The sequence below is a fragment of the Coenobita brevimanus genome, chromosome 51 (assembly GCF_032717465.1).
Source record: "Coenobita brevimanus isolate Jiangsu-jjx chromosome 51, ASM3271746v2, whole genome shotgun sequence".
Classification (NCBI taxonomy): domain Eukaryota; kingdom Metazoa; phylum Arthropoda; class Malacostraca; order Decapoda; family Coenobitidae; genus Coenobita; species Coenobita brevimanus.
Genome location: NC_137004.1, coordinates 1,390,435 through 1,414,231, shown reverse-complemented (window position 1 = coordinate 1,414,231; position 23,797 = coordinate 1,390,435). Strand labels below are relative to the sequence as shown.

The 23,797-nt window shown below is 40.7% G+C and overlaps 1 protein-coding gene across 1 annotated transcript in view; it reads left to right on the top strand.

Annotated features, from left to right (window-relative positions):
• The window catches only part of unc79 (UNC-79 domain-containing protein), a 384,753-nt gene that overhangs the window by 12,981 nt on the left and 347,975 nt on the right, over nt 1-23,797 (top strand). The window contains 3 exon segments of the mRNA XM_080272838.1: nt 1,572-1,665; nt 8,809-8,994; nt 22,672-22,782. Of these exon segments, the coding sequence (XP_080128964.1) occupies nt 1,572-1,665; nt 8,809-8,994; nt 22,672-22,782 (391 nt within the window).

The following is a 23,797-nucleotide window of genomic DNA, read 5'->3' as shown; positions in this document are numbered from 1 at the left end:
GTAAATGATAATTGTATATCTCAGTTTATAGCTTTCTCTTTTCATGTCTGATGATAAGCAAGAAGTGGAAGGAGAATATAAGAGAGTATGGAACAGTGGGTGCAAGGATTGTATGGGTGAGGATGAAAGTAGGTATACAAGTGGGCGATTGTATGTGTGTATGCCCCGACAGAGGATCGAGTGGCAAGAGTGAAAGATGAGTTTTGGGCGAGTGTAGAAGCGTGTATTTACAAGTTTGAGAGGAACGAGAGAGTGCTGTTGATTGGAGACATGAATGGCAAAGTTGGGAATGTACGAGTGGATGGAGTGGTTGGTCAGTGGGGTGTGCCAGCTGACGTAGATGGGAATGGAAGTGCTTTGGTGGACATCTGTGCTTGTAAGGGGTTGGCAATAGCCAACACCTACTTTCGGCATAAGATGATCCACCGGTATACATGGAGAGTAATGAGGAGGATGGATGGTGAACTTGTTGAACGAAAGGCCCAAGCCAAAACTACAGTGACCCTTCTAACAAACTGGGCAGCAGAACACAGTCACATCCCACACCTCACCATAAACAAGACTCCCCTACCACACACACACACACACACCCAAAATCCTTGGTGTAACATACAATACATCAATGTCATTTAAACAACACATCACAAACTTTAAAAATAAAATAACACCAAGACTCAGTGCCTTTCGGTCACTTGCCCATACAACATTCGGACACAACAAAGAAACCACCACCACAGTATACAAACAATACATACATTCATTGATGAATTATGCAATCCCTTCTTGGGCTCCTAACCTCACCAAAACACACTACAACACTCTGCAGACCATACAGAACAAGGCCCTAAAAATAATCACAGGCTGCACAGCTAGTACACCCACAGACCACCTACATCAAGAAACCAAAGTCCTCAAAGTCAAGGATCACCTAGGCATGAGAGGCACCCAGTTTCTTGCTGCAGCCTCCACAAACCCACAACATACACTATACTACATGGCAGCACATCCACCCACACTGAGGAACATCAAAACAACACCCAGCACACGATACCATACACAAATACTGTCATCTCTGTCCCCTCGCCCACCTCAGACCAGCTTCCAGAAGCATATCCACACTCAGATCACTCGCTGCTCCATTCAGTCACTTAAAGACAACACACGGCTGCATGCACAGCCTCCTGACATCCACTGTTCTGAATCCTATCTCCCTCGTGAGGACAGCGTCCATCTGGCCAGGCTGAGATGTGGACACCATCCAGCCCTCTTAAGCTACCAGAAGAGGCTTGATAACTCCTTTGCTGATGCCTGTCCAGGATGCAACACAGCATCACATACTATTAAGCACATTATTGAAGACTGCATTGCACACAATCACCTACACCGACAACACAACATACACTCTTTGAGAGCTCTGTGGGAAAGCCCGGTCTCTGCCATGGCCCTCCTAAAGGACTTGGGGCTGTTCGGCCAGACAGCCTAGGGAACAACCACTACTACTACTACCTAACCTTCCTTTTCCACTCTACACAGGAGCCTCAGGGAGCGAGATTGAGTGTGAGGGTGAAGAGCCAGGTGATGATGGAGGGTGGGAGGAGGAGAACTATGCAGCTTCTTCGGTCCCAGCGGTACTGATGATGGTCTTCCAGTATACTGACAATTCAGGTCAGTATAAAGGCAGTTTGGGTTATTTGTCGGAGGTGATCCTGGTGGACAGTAAGATATCTGGCCACTTCAGTCAGGTGTTCTCAGAGATCTTTTGTTGTGGTTATAATGGATGTTTCCATGTGTATAGTCCTGTAAATTGGTAAGCAAAATCTGATTAATATTGGTATTGGTACTGGAAGAGAAAACTTGTCCGATAAATTGAATCATATTGGAATTGGTTGAGTATTTCTGAAAAATGAATAAATATTTGTTCATTCAATGACCTTGGACTCCTATTAAGTCTTCCAGCACATATTTACCCACCTTTTAATGTGTGAACTAAGGCTGGGATGATGATTATTTTCCAAAAAATACAGCTGTATTCCACATTGTCTTCACTGTCTCAAAGGGTAAAATGCTTGAACTAAATCATACAGATTAACAGAGTAAGCAGAATCGGATAAATTTTCTCTTCCAGTGCCAATACCAATATTAGTCAGATTTTGCTTACCAATTTACAGGACTATACACATGGAAACATCCATTATAACCACAACAAAAGATCTCTGAGAACACCTGACTAATCCTTCTGCTTACTCTGTTAATCTTTTCTCTCCGTTGGGCTCCTCCGATCACAACCTTATTACCTTAACCTGTCCTATCACTCCGGTACGGCCTGTGGACCCTCCAGGGAAACGTCGTCTGTGGCATTTTGGAGCCGCAGACTGGGAGGCCCTCAGGCAGTACTTCTTTGATTTTCCCTGGAATGATTATTGCTTCCATGGCCGTGAGCCATCTGAGTGTGCCTTGCGCATTACGGAGGTTATTCTCTCGGGCATGGAAGCATACATTCCTTTCTCATATCCTTTGACTAATGCAAGAAAGCCTTGGTTTAATCACGCTTGTTCTAATGCTGTCTGCAACAAGGAGAGGGCCTACAAAAGGTACCGGAGCCAACCCACCCCTGAATCACATCATCTTTATGTTTCTGCCCGGAATCGTGCTAAGTCTGTTCTTCGCTCTACTAAAAATAATTTCATCCACACTAAATGCTCTCAACTCTCCAACTCGAATTCTTCCCGCTCCTTCTGGCATCTTGCCAAAAATCTTTCTAACAACTTTACCTCATCATCCTTCCCTCCTCTTTTCTACTCTGATGGTTCTGTAGCTATTTCTTCTACTGATAAAGCAGATCTCTTCGCACAGACTTTCTCCTCCAATTCTACCTTAGACGATTCTGGTGCTGTTCCTCCATCACTTCCCCCCTCTGACTTCCTCATGGCTGACATTAAAATTTCTTCAGTTGATGTATTTTCTGCCATCACTGGCCTCAGTACTAACAAGGCATATGGGCCTGATGGGGTCCCTCCTGTTGTTCTCAAGAACTGTGCTTCTGTGCTTACACCCTGCCTAGGCAAACTCTTTCGTCTTTGTCTGTCAACTTGTACCTTTCCTTCTTGCTGGAAATTTGCTCTCATTCAGCCAGTCCCAAAGAAGGGTGACCACTCCCAACCCTCCAACTATCGTCCAATTGCTTTAACGTCCTGTATTTCAAAAGTTTTCGAGTCAATTCTTAATAGAAAAATTTTAAGGCATCTTTCCTATCACAACCTTCTTTCCGATCGTCAGTATGGGTTCCGTCAGGGACGCTCCACTGGCGATCTTCTCACCTACCTTTCAGACTCCTGGTCATCCTCCTTTCGGGACTTTGGCGAAAGCTTTGCCATTGCACTTGACATCTCAAAGGCTTTCGATCGAGTCTGGCATAAATCTTTAATTTCCAAATTGCCCTCCTACGGTTTCTATCCTTCTATCTGTGCCTTCATCGCTAGCTTCCTTTCTGGTCGTTCTGTAGCCGCTGTTATAGACGGCCATCGTTCTTCTCCTAGATCTATCAACAGTGGTGTTCCTCAGGGCTCTGTCCTATCACCAACTCTCTTCCTTTTAGTCATCAATGATCTTCTAAGCTGTACATCTAACCCTATCCACTCATACGCTGATGACTCCACCCTTCACCTTTCCATTCGGTTCCCGCAACGCCCATCTCAGCAGTTACTTCAAGAAACAAGGGATGAGGCTATGGCACACCTAATGTCTGACTTGGCTCGTATCTCTGACTGGGGTAAAAATAATATGGTTGTCTTTAATGCATCTAAGACTCAGTTCTTACACCTTTCAACCCGACAAAATCTTCCACAGGTATACCCACTAATGTTTAATAATATTCAGCTTAATCCTACATCATCCTTGAACATGCTTGGGGTTTCATTTACTCGGGACTTATCTTGGAAAGATCATATTACATCTCTTGTAAAATCTGCTTCCAAGAGATTGGGTGTGCTAAGCCGACTCCGCTTCTTTCTTTACCCCTGCGCAATTGTTGACTCTATATACAGGGGTTTTATCCGCCCTGTGTGGAGTGTGGGGAGGCTCCTCATACAGCTCTTCTCAATAGGGTGGAGTCAAAGGCTTTTTCGTCTCATTAACTCTCCTCCTCTTACTGACTCCCTTCAACCTCTGTCTCTTATCGCCGCACTGTTGCATCTTTATCTCTTTTCTATCGCTACCTTAATGGTCACTGCTCCTCTGAACTGTCTGCTTGCATTCCTCCACCTCTACGACGGGCGCGTAGCACCCGTCTGGCAGCAGACTCTCATCCTTTTTCTGTCCAACTCTCTAATGCAAGAATTAACCGTTACTCCCAGTCTTTCATTTATGCAACAGGTCAACTCTGGAACTGTCTCCCTCTGTCTGTATTTCCTGCTGCCTATGATCTCCAGTCTTTCAAACGCAGTGTGTCCAGGCATCTCAAAATGATCGGATCTTGAATTTGGCTCTATATTGTATTTTGTTTTTCTCTTGGAGGGAACTGTTACTGCGGGCTCATGGCCTTTGGTTCCTTCTTCCTCGCATAAAAAAAAAAAAAAAAAATGTACACTTTAATACTATATCATTGTGGTTTGAATGTAACTTGACACAAAAACAATACCTAGACAGAACTCTTCTCTCAAGGTGCTGTGCCAGTTGGGGATGAACCTGTTAGTCAAGCAATAAAGTGACCACATGTGCACACGCTAGCAGTGTTTCATCAGTGGCATTACTTAGGTGTACAAATTAAATTTTAATACCATCCATCCATCCATTATCCAATCCTATGTTGCCCCATAAGAAGCTTAGGAGCCCGGAGCTAGGCAAGTTCGTCCTGACATTTAAGATGAGAGTGACCACCCTCACTCATCCCTGAGTGGCATTACATGAGCAATAAACCCCAACCACCCCTTGGATAGAAACCTTCACTGGCTCAGTCCGATTGGAATGCCATAATTACCCATTAAACCACCAGGCACCAAAATTTGGTTCTTTGGTTACCATTCAGCATAATAAATGGTTTCCTGGTGTACAGGAAATCATTTGGCTTGTCACTCATCGTAGAGTCACCCACAGGCAGAAGGAAGAGGAAAGAATGAAGGAAAGAAAGACAGAAGAGGGAGTGTGAAGTCACCTGTAGGCAGAAGGACAAGGAAAGAATGAAGGAAAGAAAGACAAAAGAGGATGGAAGGAAAGGAGGATGCGGGAGAGGAAAGGGAAGACGCCCGAGAGCATCACTACATCGAGTGAGTGGATGATGAGCGCCCCCACCTACCACCATAAATTGTAATTAAAAATCTAATATATTAATTTCTTGTTTTATTTATTTGTTTATTTGTGGTAGGTGGGGGCACCTATCATCCACTCACTCAGTGTAGAGGTGCCATATGATCTCTACAGTGAGTGACAAGCCAAATGGTTTCCTATACCCAAGAAACCATTTAATACGCTGGGTGGTAACTACATAACCGGGGTTTCTGGCAGTTTTAAGTTTCCCCCAGATTCCTCTATCCAAAATCACTTAATCATGGCAGTTGTTTCAGAAAGCCTCGGAGGGCCCAATACCTGCCCAGGGCCCCAACCAAATGGGCAGATTCGCGTGGCCATGTGGAATGTGAGAGGTGTGAATGACGAGAGCAAGGGGTTGGAAGTGGTGAATGTGTTCAAGAGTGCGAGACATGCGATGATGGCATTGTGTGAAACGATGATGAAAGGGTGTGAAGTGGAGGAGTTGGAGGGTGTGAAATGTGTAAGATCGGGAATGAATGGACGAGGAGGATGCAAGGAAGGAGTTGCTTTGTTGATGAATGAGGTGTGGCAGAGTGGAATGAGAGACTACACATATGTCAGCTCAAGGTGTATGTAAGTCAAGTCCAACTTTGAGAAGGTGAAAGTGGCAGTAATTGTGGCATATGCACTGTGTGAGGACAGGAGTGAGTGAGAGAAATACAGGTTTTGGGATGAGCTGGATGAAGTAGTGGGAGAAATGCCCAGGAGCTTTAAAGTGATTGTAATGGGAAATATGAATGGAAGAGTAGGCACTGGTCCTGAGGATGACATAGTGGGTTGTTATGGAGTACCAAGAGAAAATGATAATGGGATGAGACTAAAGGATGTGTGTCAGGAGAGGAGGTTGTGCATTTGTAGCTCGTATTTCAAACACAGAGATGTACATAGATATACATGGTATACAGTAGAAGGAACGGGGATCGTGTTGAAAGCAGCCTGATTGATTATGTGCTCGTAGAGAGGTCGAAGATGGGAATGGTTGCTGATCCGAGGGCCGTGAGAGGACAATGTGGAGATCTGTCAGATCACATGATTGTGGTATGCAAGATCAAGGTTGAGAGGAGTGAGGTGGATCAGGAGAGAGAGGAGCAGTCAGGGAGAAAGACTGAAAGTTGAGAAGCTGAAGATCAAAGAAATGGCAGGTGATTACAGGACCAAAGTAGAGGAGAAGTTAGAATTACTGAATTGGAATGAAATGGATCTGGACAGCCTGTGGAATGCATATAGGGATTGCTTAGTTAGGAATGCTAAAGCAGTGTGTGCTGTGGCAAGAGTAACAACAAAGAAGAAAAGTACGGCATGGTGAGATGGGGAGGTAAAGAGAGCGGTGAAGGAAAAGAGGAAGCAGCGGCCAAAGTGGTTACAGAACTGGGGTTCAGTTGAAATAAGAACTGAATTGAGAGCAAGATACTCGTAAATAGACTAGTGAAAAGGAAAAGAAGGAAGTAAATGATGATCTAGGAGGAAAAATGTATGCGAACTGCTTTGAAAACAGAAAGTTATTCTGGAAAGAGGTGCGGGATTGTAGAAGTGAAAGTGGAAAGAAATGTGATAGTGTGAAGGATGTAGGTGGTAGATTATTAACCCATGGAGATGAAGTAAGGACCAGATGGGAAGAACATTTTGAAAGCCTGGGGAATGGAGAGGGCAGAGCGGCTGTAAACATTGTTGGTTTTGGGGGTGTGCAGAGAAGGAAAGCAGCACCAGGAGACATGACACTCTCACAGGTGAAGAGTGCTGTGAAGTGGCTGAAAAATGGGAAAGCAGCTGGGGTTGATGAGGAATATGCAGAGATCCTTCAGTGTAGTGGAGAGAGTGGAATGAAGTGCTTGTTGGAGATATGTAAGAAGGCCTGGAATTGAACTGAATTGAAATTATTTTATAAGCTCAGACTTTAAAAAAAAATTTATGGAGCAGAGCTCCCTCATAATCACAGAACTTAGATTATAAATTATGTACAAATACGTAGTGTTACATAAAAAAAAAGAAAAGAGAATAATAGGTGTTAAGGACATAAATTGGAGACGACTACTTACTCATTATGTATATTATTCACCTAAAATACGCAGCACCAGCCTCAAAAATAAAGATTAATTTTTCATAACACTTACACTGGTATTTTCCATGAATGAAGCATATTAGAAATGTGTTGGCCTATATGCATAATAATTTGGTATATACATATCACATTACCTCACAATTTCCCCATTAGTACATACCAATACAAAAAGAACATGAAATTCATCGCCTACAACACAAACATCACACTTGTTGCAGACTCGATCCTCTCTATTTACAGGAAATCTATTATTACCAGTTCTTAATGCATTCACCCTTATTCTGTCACTCTTTAATCATTTTTCTAGATACCATTCCATGCCGTAATCTGTCTTAAACAACTTGTAGTTGTTACATAAGGATTTTGTTACTAAGTTATGATGCCATGTTGCAGTCTACTGGTCCTTCAATCTCTGTTCCACTGCTTTTTTTTTTTTTTTTTTTTAATGCAAGGAAGAAGGGACCAAAGGCCATGAGCCCGCAATAACAGTTCCCTCCAAGAGAAAAACAAAATACAACAGAGAGCCAAATTCAAGATCCGATCATTTCAAGATGCCTGGACACACTGCGTTTGAAAGATCTAGGAGAAGAACGATGGCAGCAGGAAATACAGACAGAGGGAGACAGTTCCAGAGTTGACCTGTTGCTTAAATGAAAGACTGCGAGTAACGGTTAACTCTTGCATTAGGGAGTTGGACAGAAAGGGGATGAGAGTTTGCTGCTAGACGGGTGCTATGCTCCTGTAATAGAGGTGAAGGAATGCATGCAGACAGTTCAGAGGAGCAGTAGAGGAGATGTAGAGTTGACGGACTCCACAACCTGAGATTAAACTCCTCGAGTTCTGCTTGAAAGGGTACAGCAGGGAAGAAAGGTTGCTGGTTCTTTGAAAGCAGTGATAAGAAACAGGGAAGTGAGCATGGAAGTGAAAAAGTTACTACATGACAGTATTGTGATACCAACTCTAACGTACGGAAGTGAAGCTTGGGCGTTGTTGGAAGGACACAAGTCAAGAGTGAGAGCAGTGGAAATGAGTTATTTAAGAGCAGCCTGTGGAGTCACATGGAGAGACAGACTGACAAATGAGGATGTAAAGGATCGTTGTGGTGTGGATGTGGATGTGATAGGAAGCGTTAGGAGGAATACACTGAGGTAGTTTGGCCATGTGGAGAGGATGGAGGGTGAAAGACTGACGAAGAGAGTGTATGTGAGTGAGGTAGAGGGGGGGAAGAGGGAGGAGGAGGCCGAGGATGAGATGGAGGGATGGGGTGGAGAGGTATATGAGAGAGGGGGGTGTGAGTTGGGAGCAGGGCAGTGAAATGACGGGGGACAGGGCGATGTGGAGGCGATTTGTTTGTGGCCATCCCAAACGGGATTGAGGCATCTGGCAATAGATAGATAGATCTCCCTCTCACATCCCCTTTGCCATAAACCATCCCTTTCCTGCAGCATACCACTGCCAACTGCTGGAGTGCCTCATGTCCCTAAAGGCAGACATTGTGAAGGACCTACTATGTGTCATAGCTTATGGGACCCCCTCCGCCCGCCCTCCCGCTGCTAACCTCCTCTTCTACTACTGGCCTGGTCTCAACCCCACTCTCTTTGATCGGCGTGGCATTCACATCAAATTCAGTGGTGAGTAGCAAATACCCTATAATTATTAGGTTTTACAAGCATGGTATCACATATGTGTAGGTTATATATTACCAAGGTTTATTAGCCACTTTACTCTGATTTTATCTTTTGATTACAGTATTTTGATTCTAGCTACTTCCATATATTTTATTCAGCTTGGGAGAGGGTTTTTGAACTGGAGGGGTTAAAAATAACCTTCATTCCCGCTTCACTACCACAGTCTCTACTAGGCTGAATATAATATTTGAAATAGCAAGAAAAAGATTATCAAATCAGTGTGACGGGATTAGATGAAAAGGGGTTGTTAGGTTATTGCAGTATATACAAGTAGGTGGTTCAATTTGAATTCAGCCCTGCTATTTCCTTGGTCATACTATTTATTCATGTAGGGTGAGTTACCTGTACTTTTAAAGGTCAAATGTTTTATTTTGACAGCCTGAATAGGATGATGGTGATGATGATAATGATGAATGAACTGAGATGATGCGATGTCATAACAGGTTTTATTTACAAAGTACTCTTGATAAAAAAAGTATTCATGCAAACTTTGCAAAATTCAATTTGATACCACAAACAATGGATACAGTAATACAAAATGTTTGATGATTTTACCCTATAATGGTAGACCTGCATTCATGAAGATGCCAAATATCATTTACTTGTTACATTTCCTAACCAGTAATGATATCACATGCACATTCATATGATGTGTATTAATTTTCTTGGGACTTCACAAGCTATAATAATGATCATTCAGGATATCATCAAATCCCATGTGTGCAATACTTTTTTTATCATTTGTACTTTATTGGTGATGTTATTTTAGACACAGGGTAAGTAGATGACCATGAATTGAAAAAAAAGTTACTTCCTTTAGTTCAGCTGTAGTTTGTGTGTATGAAAGAGAACAAGAGAGAGAGAGGGGGGGGGAGAGAGAGAGAGAGAGAGTGAGTTACCATAGTGCATTTTTTTAGTTTGTATATTCAGCTTTCACATGTGTGCAATTGATCCAACTCATTGATTAGAAATAATAATAATAATAATAATAATAATAATAATGTTAGTGATGATAATAATAATAATAATAATAATAATAATAATAATAATAATACAGTAATAATAATAATAATAATAATAATATTAATAATAATAATAATAATAAAATAATAATAATGAATACGTGTATGATAATATGTAAGTACAGTATAAGATATAACCATAAAGTGTAGGAATTATGTTCAGTCATTTGTAGCTCATCAGAAATGAATCATAGAGTATATAATATGAGAGTTTGTGTAAGAGATGTACTGTACTGTACTAGGCTGGCAGGTGATCTGTTTTCATGGGTATTATACAGGAAGTCCTCACTATGTGCTGCATTTTCATATGATTTTTTTTTCTGTTAACTCCTCAGTGAGGTATGGAAATATTGCCACTTGAGAGTTTAGTTACATTTATGAGGCTGATACATCAGTTTTCCTCTTTTTTAGCACCAGTTGTATGGAAAACTTTGTAGTGTTGTGGAGCACATCTAACACATACCCGACATATAATGAGGACAACCTATATCAAAGTTCAGGTGACTCATGACAGTATTTAAAACTTATAAACTGGTTGTGGAGAGTTAAGTTGAGGTGTTTTTCATTCTGTTCAGCTTAGTGTGTCTGCCTCTTTGTGTTTAGCATTGAGTAGAAATTTCATCTCCTTCCTTATAGACAGAATATTCAGCTAACTCTTCTTTTCTTCACTTTTCCCCTACAGCTCACAGGAGAATTGATAAAGTTTCTGTGTTAAGTCAGATGTTCCTGTACCCTGTAATATGTGTGTGTAGGTACTGTCAGAGCCAAAGGTTTGCCAATTATTCCATTGCATCTGCTTCACATTAAAGGCATGTCTGCCACCTTCCTCCCTGATGCATCATATCAGAGAGTGTCATCTGTGGACAGAGAAACATACCAGGCCTCTATCAGCGTAGGAAGATTAGCTAGCAAGGGAAGTGAAAAGCAGAAGGGTTGGAATATTAAGCAAACCTTTGTCCCTAGCTATACAGAAACCTTACACAAACACACACACAGACAGTTTTACTTGCATTGGTAGAATTTCTTTATTTGGTTATTGGATCATCAGGGACATCCCATTTACAAGGTCACTACTGACTTGCTTTCATCTTTTGTGCCTTAATTGTACTAAAGTGACTCCTTCGGTCCAAGGATCTGAAGTATTATTTTATTTGTGATATTTCCAGATAATTTTATTCAGCTTTGGAGAGACTTTTTAAATTGAAGAGGATAGATTTAGACTTCATTAACCCCTTCACAACAAGAGATCTCCCTAAGGCTGAATTAAACTTCCTGATGATGGTCTGATTAAAATGATGATGCACCTGGTTTGAAGGGGTTTAATATATCAGTGGTCATGAAGGAGAGTCATAAAATAATGTGGGAAAATTCCTAATATGAGAAGTCTGTCAACAAGACAGAAAAATAATGACTTAAGAAAGTAATGTACAGTATATCCAGGATGCAAGCAAATTTTGATGACCAGTTCATTAAGGGTAAATGAAATTCTACTGAACATATCATTGACTAAAACATTCACACAGATTTTTGCTTATGTGTTTATCTCAGCATTGTGTACCCATCATGCACATTTACAGTATGTAAATCTCACAGAAATTGTTTATTGTTTCTGAAACCTAATGCCATTTGTTTCTTCCATACAGAAATTCATAATCAGTATTACAGGAAATCCTCATTATATGTTGCTTTTTTTAACAGTTTATGTCCACAGTGAATTACAAAAAGATCCAATAAGCTCGAGGATGTCTTCAATGATATTTTAGTAATTTCCTAATTATTTTGTTCTGCTTAGAATGGTCTCTTTGGAGGGAAGGGTTAAATGTAGCCATAATAAACCCCCTCTACATGAGAGCTATTCCCGTTGGGAACAAAAATAGTCTGGTATTAGTAAGAATACATTAATGAGGACATCGGTTGGATTCAAAAGGTCAGAGTTCCTTTGCCACCTATAAGGCTGATTGCCGCTTACCTTCAGTTTGCTGTAGCAGTTGTCTGAACAAAGTTGTGATGTTTTGAAACTTATCCGTGGCATATAACGAGGAGCACATCTTACCCAGTAACACTTTTGGCTCTATTCTCTTTATAGGAGGCTTTCTAGCACCTTGCCTTAAACAGTTTGTTCTGAATAGTACACCTTAATTTTCTCTTGTGTGCTGTTTGTGTCTGTAATCAACATAGATTGCTGAAATATTGTACTGGAATATATTAATGTACCATGTAGAAAAATTTACTAGTAAAGAAGAGGTGTTAGTAAGCTTTTTAAGCTTAAGAGAATTTAGCCATTTATAACCACATCACATCATATGTGCCCTTTTCAAGTTTTCCTACACTTTTTTTAATTTCTCGTAGATGAAACTTAGTGATCCCACAACTTACGAACCATTGCAACACTTTCTGACCACACTGGCCTCCCGCATTTTTTTTAACACAATATCCAAGTTAATTTTCCAGGAACCTAAGTACTGTACTTAAGTGCTATGAACACCTAAATTACACTTTTAAAATATCAGTGGTTTCTAATTTTTCAGAACATGACATGTTACTAAGCGAAAATCTTCAACTCACAGGCTTCATTCCCTTTATTCTATCCACCCAGAACACATAAGTGTTAAAAAGAAAAGTGTTTCCAAAGTTAATTAATTTATGTTTTGTTTACAATTGGGTTCTTAGTGTCATATATATTTGTTTCCTCCTTGTTATAGACTTATATCAGTGTGTATTAAGGTGTTCCCTGCCATGTGGAAGGTTGTGGTGGCATGTTTATCCTTGACCTCACCTCATCTAATTAAATAAAATAAAAAAGTCATTAAATTATCCTGGTGGGTTTTGTTATTATAACTGCTGTACCGGTCCATCAATTTTAATATCATTAATTCAGTGACAGATTTCAAGTTTTGTTCATGCTATACTAAAATGATTGTGTCCACTTTAGGGTAGACATTTTAAACTTGCTCTTGTGAGGACTTTCACTAGTAAGAGGTCCTGCCCTAGTGTAATATAGAATTGTATGGTGGTAGCATGAATCATGCAAAAATGTTGTCATTGGATTGAAAGGGTTCAGCCCATAGCTTGTCACTGTGGGGGCTGGAGAATATTGCTTTGGATTAATATGGAAATGGCTTTTGTTGTTTTTAATTGATGCACACCCTGTCTATGAATCATGGGTGGCTGTTGGAAAGTAACTTGTAGTAATGCCATATAAGTAAAATAAGTAAATATCCATGCTTAATTATGCTTTTGGAATCGTAGTGAAGGTTGATAATTTGACTTCAGATAAAATGAGAGCAGATTTTATTTAAAGATGGTGTCGACAATTTAAATGAGGTTTGGAAGAATTTGAACCTTTCCACCACGACCTCCCACAATGACCTGAAGTGTGAGTGTTAGTCGTTGCATCTGTGGGGTTGTTCCCATCTGTACCCCAACACCACTGCCACCAGTGCTAAAACTACCATACTAACATTACCATTACCACCAGCACTACCATGACCAAAACCATCAGCACCATTACCTCTGCTGTACCATCACTGCCTCAACCATTTTTACCTCTACCACTGCCATCACTAGTACCACCACTACTGCCACAACCACATTTGCACACAAACAGCCAAGGTAACACACACACACACACACACACACACACACACACACACACACACACACACACACACACACACACACACACACACGCACGTTCCTCAGTCACTACAGTTGTGTTTGTTGTTGCGTTGGGTTCACTACAGGGAGAGGCCCACACTGATATATGTATGCCCTTTAGTTTCCTCTGTTGGCTTGCACATTCACACAGATAGCAAATATCACAGAACTAATAGGGACAGGTTGCATTCATATTGTTGGTTCTTCACTCTTGGGTCTGTTGGTAAGTGGGAAATTCATCCGCACCATCATTGTCATCAATATCCTGACTTTTTCCCATTTAAGGATGGGTTGCGGTAGAATGCATAAACAAGGAAAAGCGTTGAAGTGGGAGACTCCTTCTCCTCATCGTCACATCACCATCATCATCTTCATCATCAGCATCATCAAGACTTGTTTTCCCACCCTCGGATGGGTGGAAGTAGGATTCAGAAACAAGGAAAGGGAAAATTAAAAAATGGGATCTAAACTGTGATCATCATCATCATCATGACTTTTTTTTTTCACCCAAGGATGGGGGGAGACATGATCCAGAAGCAGGGAAAGAGAGAGTACAGTACAAAAGTGGGAGAACATGCCCTGTGAAATGACCCACTAAGTCATGCACACATCGTCCAAACCCCGCTAATATCAGTCAGAGTTTCAGGTGTTGAAAATGTGAGTGAAACTATGAAATTTGCACAAATTTATTCACTCTTTTTGTTCTCATGCTAAGATTTGTAATACAGAGTATGCAGATTCTTCATAATGTACTCTTGTTAGCAGAAAATGCAATCCTCTTTCTAGTGTCTTTTTTGCTTGTATGGCAAATGTGGCAGTGACATGAAAGCAGTTTATAAACAGTGATTGGTTAGTTACATCGAAACATATATCATTAACCTTTTTTATAGTGTCCTCTGTTGAGAATGGTGGTGGATTTTGAGCCGATCACCATTGCATTTGTAAGCTGATAGATGAAGAGCAGCACAGTATGTACCTTCCCGACATGCAGCAATTTTGTGCTCTGTTGTATTGGGCTAGCTCTGTGTCAGTGGCTTTATACATTTATTTTTGTATAATGAAGTTAGTCTTTGAAATAATTTTCTTTATTGTTTCTCTTTTCTTAATCCTGATTCTGACCCATTCTGTTTATTAGTGGTGAAGAGTTGTGATGATGAGCTATCTGTCTATCTATTGCCATATGCCTTAATTCCGTAAGGGATGGGCACAAACAAATCGCCTCCATGTCACCCTGTCCCCTGCCATTTCACTGTCCTGCTCCCAGCTCACACCCCCTTCTCTCGTATACCTCTCCACTCCATTCCTCCATCTCACCCTTGGCCTCCCCCTCCCTTTACCCCCTTCCACCTCACTCACATACACTCTCCTCGTCAGTATCTCGCTCTCCATCTTCTCCACATGGCCAAACCATCTCATTGTGTTTCTCCTAACACTTCCTATCACATCCACATCGATACCACAATGCTCCTTCACTTCCACATTTGTCAGTCAGTCTCTCCATGTGACACCACATGCTCCTCTCAGATAACTCATTTCTACTGCTCTCACTCTTGACCTGTGTCCTGCCAACAAGGTCCAATCTTCACTTCCATTCACATTTAGATTCCGTTTCTTACACACACTCCCAAATTCATTCACCAAGCCTTCGTCTTCACTTAACAACACGGTATCATCTGCAAACAGCAGATAATCTGGCATTTTCATCTTTCACTCCCCGACTAACTTCGTTAACACCCTGTCTAGCTCTCTTTACCTCTTTCCAGAACATTTTCTTACATTCCCTCCACTTTACACTTATATTCCTTCCAGATTCCTCATCCACTCTCTTACTTTCTCTTACTAATCTTTTCACCTCTCTCCTCCTCTCTACATATAACTCTCTCTTCTGTCTCTCAACTTCCTCCACACCCCTGTTTCTCATCCAATCACTATATGATTTCTTCTTTTGTGCCACAGCCTGTCTCACCTCTTCATTCTACCATGTTGTCCCTTGCATTCCCTTTCATTTACTGTTGACCTCACACACCACCTCGCATACTGCACAGATTTTTTTCTGTGTCTATCTTACACACACCTTCCACGTCCCCCATCTGCTTCAGATCATATTTACCCAGTCGCACCTCCACTCTCTCTTATATTTTGCCCTTTTTTTCCATCTTCTTGTAACATTTCCACCCTCCTTGTATAAACTACATCCTCCTGTCCCTCCCCTCTTCTATTCCTCCATTTCATTTGAACCTTGGCTCTCGCTACCACCAAGTGGTGGTCAGAAAGTCCACTCCCCCAACTTCTTTATGCTCAGGCATCAATTGCACACCTTCGCATCCTTTCATCCACACACACACATCATCAGTCATTGCCTTCCGTTCATTCAGTTCACCAACCACCCTTCACATCACTTGCCACGTATACCTGTGGATCATTTTTGTGTCTGAGGAGGGTATTGGCTATCACCAACCCCCTCTTGACAGAAATGTCCTCTAGAGCATGGTCATTCTCGTCCACTTCTTTAGGCCCACCCCCCTCACCAACTACTTCATTCACCTTCACATTCTCTACATTTTCATTCATATCTATAATCAAAAACACACTCTCATTCCTTTCAAACTCTTCCATGCAGGCTTCCACATTTGTCCAGAACTCATCTTTGACTCTGCTTGCACGGTCTTGCATTGGCGCATACACCCACACAGTCGGCTACATTTGTAGTCAAACTTTCAATCTTAGCCACACAATCCTTGACCCAACTGATCCATACTCTCTTATTTTCTCCTTCTATCTCTAGCACACAGCAATACACACTCCTTTTGCCCTCTCATTCTCACCCACTCCCATGCATATTCCCCATCCATACTCCCATTCTCGCACACTCTCACCACCCCCATTTAGTTTCAGTTATTCCACATACAGTACATCCACTTTTGCACCCTCAAACACCTGGACAGTCTCTCTCTTTCACCTCAACATTTACATCCCTTTCCATCCAAGTTGCAGTCTGTACCATGTACTTTGTTCAGTCCTTAGTTGTTACCTGTTGGTCAGTCCTAGTTCAAGGCCTCTTGTTTGTACTTTTAGTTATTTGTTTTCTGGGAAGGGGCACAAACCCTCTGCTGACCCAGTTGTCACATGGGGAACATGTGTTGGTTAGTTACAAGGTTACCACCCAGCATTGTCAGTGATTTCCTGGTTTACAGGAAATCATTTGGCTTCCCACTCAACATAGAGCTACCCTAAAAACAGAGTACCGCTACACTGAGTGAACGGATGATGGGCACCCCCACCTTTATGGTGATAAAGGAACACTCGCTGGAAACTTACATCGGCTGATTAACCTGTAGTTAGTGATAAATGTGGTGATGATAATGGTGATGATGATGATGTTGAAAATGAAGAAACCTTCTAGGAACTGTACATTAATTTACTAACCTTCAGTTGTTGTTGAACTTATGATGTTTTCATAATGATTTCGATGATTGTGATGGTAATGATGATGACAAGATGATGTTGGTGATGAAGTAGATGAAAATAGTAATAATAATGATGAAGTTGCTGATGCTGAACAGTATGCCAACATTATGGATGCACCTGAAAGCTTCCTGGTGTTGCTCTATCACGTGTGCAACTTTATCGGGACGTGAAAAATAGCCTATCTGCAGATTCTGGAAGTGTTATTTTGTCTCCCCCATAGAAACACCCCACAAAATTATCAGCTCATAATTTATGTAGATATATATAACAGGTTTTCACCTCTAGGGTATTATGGATGTTGTTTAACTCCCTCACTTGATGACGTACAGTATTTAGTTTATTCTTGTTACTTCTGGATGATGTTATTCAGTTCTAGAAGGGTTTCTAGGACAGCAGTGCTTAATTTAAACTGAATACCCAGTATGTCTGTCCCTTTTGTTTTGATAAGTCGCCCTTACAGCTGAAGAAAGTTATTTGGTGGTGTTTAAAATGAAATGACATCAGAATCCTGTTTTGTCCTCTTCATTTTATTCCTGCTGTCATCATATAATTTGACTCAGCATAGGGGAGACTTTTGCACTAAAGAGATTAGGTAGAGCCTTAATTAATCCCTACACTGCTAGGGGTCCTTCATTGAAAAATGTTGTCTAGCAAGAATGAAACAAAATGGCATGCATGGGCAGAAAAGGCTAACTATGAAGTCCATTGGTATCTTTCATGGTTTTGTAGAGTTTCAGTTTAGAATGAAACCCTAATTGTGATTAAGCTTAGTAGTTTTTATTTGATTCTTGAAGTTTTCTGACAAATTTATTCAGCATAGGAGAAACTTTTTGAAGCTGGAGGGATTAAAATACATCTTTCATTAACATCTTCAATACCAGGGGGCTTTTGTAATCTGAATAGAGTTATCTGGTACAAGCAAGTATTAAATAGGATATGACAGTCCTTGAGCTGGAGTGGTTAGCCCCTTCAGCCCAAGGATGTCATTGGTAGTGTATTCATGCTACAACCAGATACAGTCAAAGTCCTGTAATCCGAATGGCAGGGGACCGAGGGTCTTTCGGCCTACAGTATTGGTTTAAACTGACTATTGGGAGGGACCTCTGAAAACATTAGAAATATGTACACTCACAATCACTAATTTCTGCCAAGGGATGCCCCCTTCCTGCACCTGTATGCCCAGGGAAGAGGGGAGGGGGACAAAACAAGCTTCACCCGCCACTATGCCAGTTCCCAACCCTCCCCCACACCCCTATCCAACCCCTCTATACATCATTCTTAACTGGCAGTTACATTTGAAACTGATTTCATGCATAACACACTTGGTCTCACTACTGATACAAACATACAACACTAGGATTATGTAAAAAGTATATAACTATCAACACTCTATCTATCTATTGCCAGACGCCATAATCCCGTAAGGGGTGGCCCTTTGACTTTGAGGTATTTGTTTTATGGGGAGGGGCACTAACCCTCCACCAACCCACTTGCTGACATGTAGGGAGCATGTACGGTTTGGTTATATGGTTACCACCCAGCGTTGTAAATGGTTTCATGGCATACAGGAAACCATTTGGCTTGTCACTCAATGTAAAGCCACCTGTAAAGGAAAGAAAAGCAATAAGAAGTTACAGGAAAGGTTGGAGAAATAGGAAGAGAAGAGGGCAGGCACAGAAAAAGAATGATAAAGGCTAAGGAAGAAGCAGGCAGCACAACGTCATGTGAGTGGATGATGGTCACCACCACCTGCCACATCAACACTCTGCAGCATGAAATTAATGCATTGACGTTGACAGTAAAACAAAAACATTAACAACGGCCACCTCAGGCCTCATGTGTTGGGTGCACTGCTTTGCAAACACACACACACACACACACACACACACACACGCACACACGCACACATGCAAGCGCACGCAAGCATCCAACGCACGAGGCCTGTTGTTAATGTTTTTGTTTTACCGTCAACATTATAATGCATTTATTTCTTGCTGCAGCATGTTCATAGTTATATTATATACTTTTTACATATTCTAGTGTTTTATTTTTGTGTATTAGTAATGTGACTGTGAGTGTAAAGTACGAGGTTAGCTTGAGATGTAACAGCCAGTTACGAATGTTGGGGGGTTGGATTGTGTAGGGGTATGGGGGAGGGTTGGGAACTGAGGTAGAGGCAGGAGGAGCTCGTTTCTTCCCCTCTTTCCATCTTCCCAGGGTATATACAGTAGGGGTAGGAAGGGGGCACCCCTGAGCAGAAATTAGTGATTGTGTTCGCATGATCATTAAATAAACACTTAAAATGATATGGGTTATTGCTGTACTCACCAGAAATGCATAAAAGTGTAGATGAATAGTTGCAGGCAAGTACACCGAAGTCCATGAGCAAGACCATGCCAGATAAATCCATAGATAAAACAAGAAAATTTTGAAAAAAGCCCAGAAAAAAAAAAAAAAAAATTTTGCCTTGAAAAATTCAGAGTACTGTATTAGGATTTTCGGATTATTAGTGGTCGGATTGGAGGACTTTTACTGTAATTTTATTCAGTTTGCAAGAGCAGCATACTAGCAAATGGGTTAATGAAGGCTAAATTCTGACCTTCCAGTTTGGAAACTTTATCCTGAGAACTGTCTGGGAACTGCATGAATAAAATAAAGATGATATACTTGGGCTACTGTGGTTAGCCCGGTCAGCCCAGGGATGCTTTTGTTTGTTTTATATTTTGCCATTTTCTGATGATTAGTTTGATGGAGACTTTTGAAAGTGCAAAGGTTAGATGAAATCTTCATTACCCTTTTCATTATTTAAGGTCCTTCCCAAACTGTTTAAAATCATCTTGTAGTAGCAAGAGTGTACTGAAAAAGAACATCACTTGGATTGAGGTTGTTAAGCTGCCTTCTCTCCCAACACAGCTTTCACAAGATGTCTTCCTCCCATTGATTTATTTTCCTCCATGTAATAACACCACCTCCCATCTCCCTTTAAAAAAGAGTTCCCAACCCTTCCCATTGCTGACTCACAAAACAGTGTCTGCATTGAGGCTAAAGATGAAAGAAATATATACTTTATAACTCAATAAGAAAATATATATATGATAATGACATGTGTGTTGCTGTTTTCTGTCTCAATTTTGGCTTTTTTTATGTTGGTCAATCATAAGTGTGACTCTATATGGCATTTATTCCTCTTTCCCCTTGTCTGTTTCTCCATGTTACCCCCCTTCACCCCACCCCACTCCCTACATGGGAGAGTTTTCACAGTTTCACGTGTGTTGTCAGTGTTCACGAGACTGAGTTTTGTGTCCTTTGCTTTAGCCATGGTCAAAAAATTATTAAAAGTTTTCCCTTCTTTTTTTCTCCTTCCCTTGCAGTCCTTTTCCCCCATTTCCTTTCTTTCCTTCTCTCTTTCTTTCCTTCCCTTTCCTTCCATTTCCTTCCTTCTCATCCTTCTCCATCCCACCTAAATTATCCTTTTATATTCCTCCACCTCGTCCTCCTCATCCTCTTCCTCCTCCTCCTCCCCTGATTTTTTTTTTTTTTTTTTTTTATATACTCCCTTGCAACACTTCCTTTCTTTTCTTTTCTTCATCAGTTATCCTTTAGTCTCATCCATCTCATCCTATTTCCTTTTCTTTCTCTCCTTCCTTCCCCAATTATCCTTTATCCTTCTATGATCCCTCGTTCTTGCCTCCCTTTCCTTGACCAGTTATCACACTTCCTCCATTTCCTTCTCTTCTTTCCCTCGTCTTCCTTCTCCAAGTATCCCATATCCTTTTGCCACATCCTTTCCCCACTATTTTCTCTCCTTCATATCTTTCCTCTCACTGCACAATAGCCATTCCTGTTGTGTATCATTCTCTTTCTTCATTATCTCTCCTTATCCTCCCCCTCCTCCTCCATTCATTGTCTCGTACACTTCACCCTCCATTCCCTCTCACAATCCTTTTCTTCATCCAACTATTTTTGCTCGTACTTCTCTTCCCCCATCATTTTTCTCATTTATTTCTTTTCCTCCCCCTCCATCCAAACACTCTTACACTCCTTTTCCTCCTCCATCCATTCCATCTTACATTTCCTGTCTTCCTCCATCCATTCTCACTCATCTTCTTCCTTCTCCATTTTTTTTTTTTCTACCTCCTCTTGCTATGTCATTCTGTGCCTCGCTGCCATAGTTCACCTCACTCTTACTAGGCTGTATGTTCCCTCCTTATTGTGAAGAGTGGTAAAAAAGTTCTGATAATGACATTACTACTTTGTTACGCACGGCCAGTGATTTGTGGTGTTGTGTGCTATACGTCAGATACTTTGTTAGTTGCCATACATCACCAAACAATGCAATACCACATACCAATGCACCTTATTAAGGGCAAGGTTTAGGTTGTATGACCAGCCTACTGTTGATTGTTTGCCACCGATTGTGTTTCATACATCATAAATAATCAAAAGGAGCATTGTGTCATTTCTTTCTTCAGCCCGATTTAATTACCGACGTGCATCAAATCTGCCATTCATATCCAGAGTCATAAAAGCAGATAAAACTTGAATTTATGGCTATGACCCAGAGAACAAAAGGCTGAGCTCCCAGTGGAAAACAACACTGTCATTGAGACCCCCATAGGTTCAGCAGTCAAGATTGCAAGCAAAGATCAGGCTGCATGCATTTTTTGACTGCAAGAAATTGTGTACTTAGACTATCTCTGCAGATATACTCCTGTTCATGCAGTTTCCTACCTTGAATTTCTGAAACATTTACAAGGCAGTCTGACGCAATTGATGTAAGAAGTAGAATGGGTGATGGTTGCGTTACCACTGCAAAAGGCTCAACCATGCAGCACTTGTTACTCAGCATTCTTTGGTCAAGAAAGGCATTTCCATTGGTCCCACAACTACCTTATTCACTTGAATTAGTACTGTGCAGGATCTGGTTGTTTCCCCAACTGAAATTCGTGATAAAAGACCATAATTTTGACACATTTCAAGACATTCAGTATAAAATAATAAATATCTTAAAGAGCATCAAGAAAAGAGTTCCAGCAGTGTTCCCATCATTGCCAAGAATGCAGGAATAGATAGTTGAATGCAGGAAAGGAGTACTGTGAAGGGAATAGCTGAAGTATTGGTATCCATCTAATTATCAGTATAACCGATTTAGCAAACTGCCACTTGAATTGTTTTTTCATTCTTAATTTTATTTATTACTCAGTATAACTGATTTAGCAAGCCACCACAAGAATTCTTTTTTTATTCCTCCTCCTCCTCCTCCTCCTCCTCCTCCTCCTCCTTCTTCTTCTTCTTCTTCTTCTTCTTCTTCTTCTTCTTTTTCTTCCTATACCCATTTCCCGCTTTCATTCCAGTGCTTCCATTGCAACCTCCTCCTCTTCCATCCATTTCCAGTCACCCTTTCTCCTCCTTCCAGCCCCTTACTGCCGCCATTCACTCCCTCACTCTATAGCGTGTGTGTTCTCTCTTCTAGACATATCAAGTGTGTTGAGGGCAATGTTCAATAAATCGGCACAGGCCGCCAAAAGCGATTCGATATCCCAGACTGCTAATTCTGACAGTGGGGAATCGAAAAGTCCAAAAGGTATCAATTTTTTTGCCTGACTATACTTATTTTGGTCCCATATATATATATATTTATATATATATATACTTACACTTAGATATTGTTTTATTATATACTTAGACATGATTCTTTAATGTATAATACACTTAAACTTGTATCTTATCCCTTAGTGCTCATGGTTCATATTTATAGATTATTATCATTATTATTTTTTCATTTAAGAGTCTAGAGAGGCTGCGAGTCTTGGCACAGCAGTGGGCCTGTTTTGTTGTGTGTGGAGTGAGTGGGAATTACTTTGTTATAACCCTATGCAAACCACCCCTTGCAAATTCAGCTGTTAAAAAACATAAAAGATTCATATATAACTCAAGTTCTCCTGTCTTTTAAACAAAGATAGTTTAGTTCTGTATGTACAGTAATTCCACACTTAACACTGTAGATGTAAGTTACAGTGTTAATTGAAAATTGTTTTAAATGAGGTCTATGTTCCAGCAAGAAAAGTTATCTCAAACATTGAAATAGCATGTAATGAGCTGCAAATAACTGTCAGACACCAGCATATAGTTATCAGAATGTAGTATATGTGATGTTGAAATTTGGTGTATCTGTATTAAATTCCATATTTTGTAAGCAGTTAAAAGAAATAAGTGATATATATTGAGATAAGTGGTAATATGAATTGTATCAGCCCTCACCCTTCATGGCTTAGCCTTACAGTTATGAAGAATAATGATGTGTTTTGTAAAAAAAATGTTTCTTTGTTGATTGACAGTTTTATGCTGAGAAACATACTAAGTGAAAATGTTTTAAATGTGGAATTACTGTATGGATATGGAAATAGTTCCAAAAAAATTTTGAGCCCTATTTTCCTCACTTATAAGTGTCAGTTGCAAAAATTTTCATTATTACTATCACTCATGAATAAAGTTGTAAGATTCTGTAAAGAAGGAGAAATGTCCCATTACTCAACCCACTCCTCCAGTTAATTCAGAGTATCAAGAGTGGAGAACTGTAGTATGATTTTAAAAGTTAT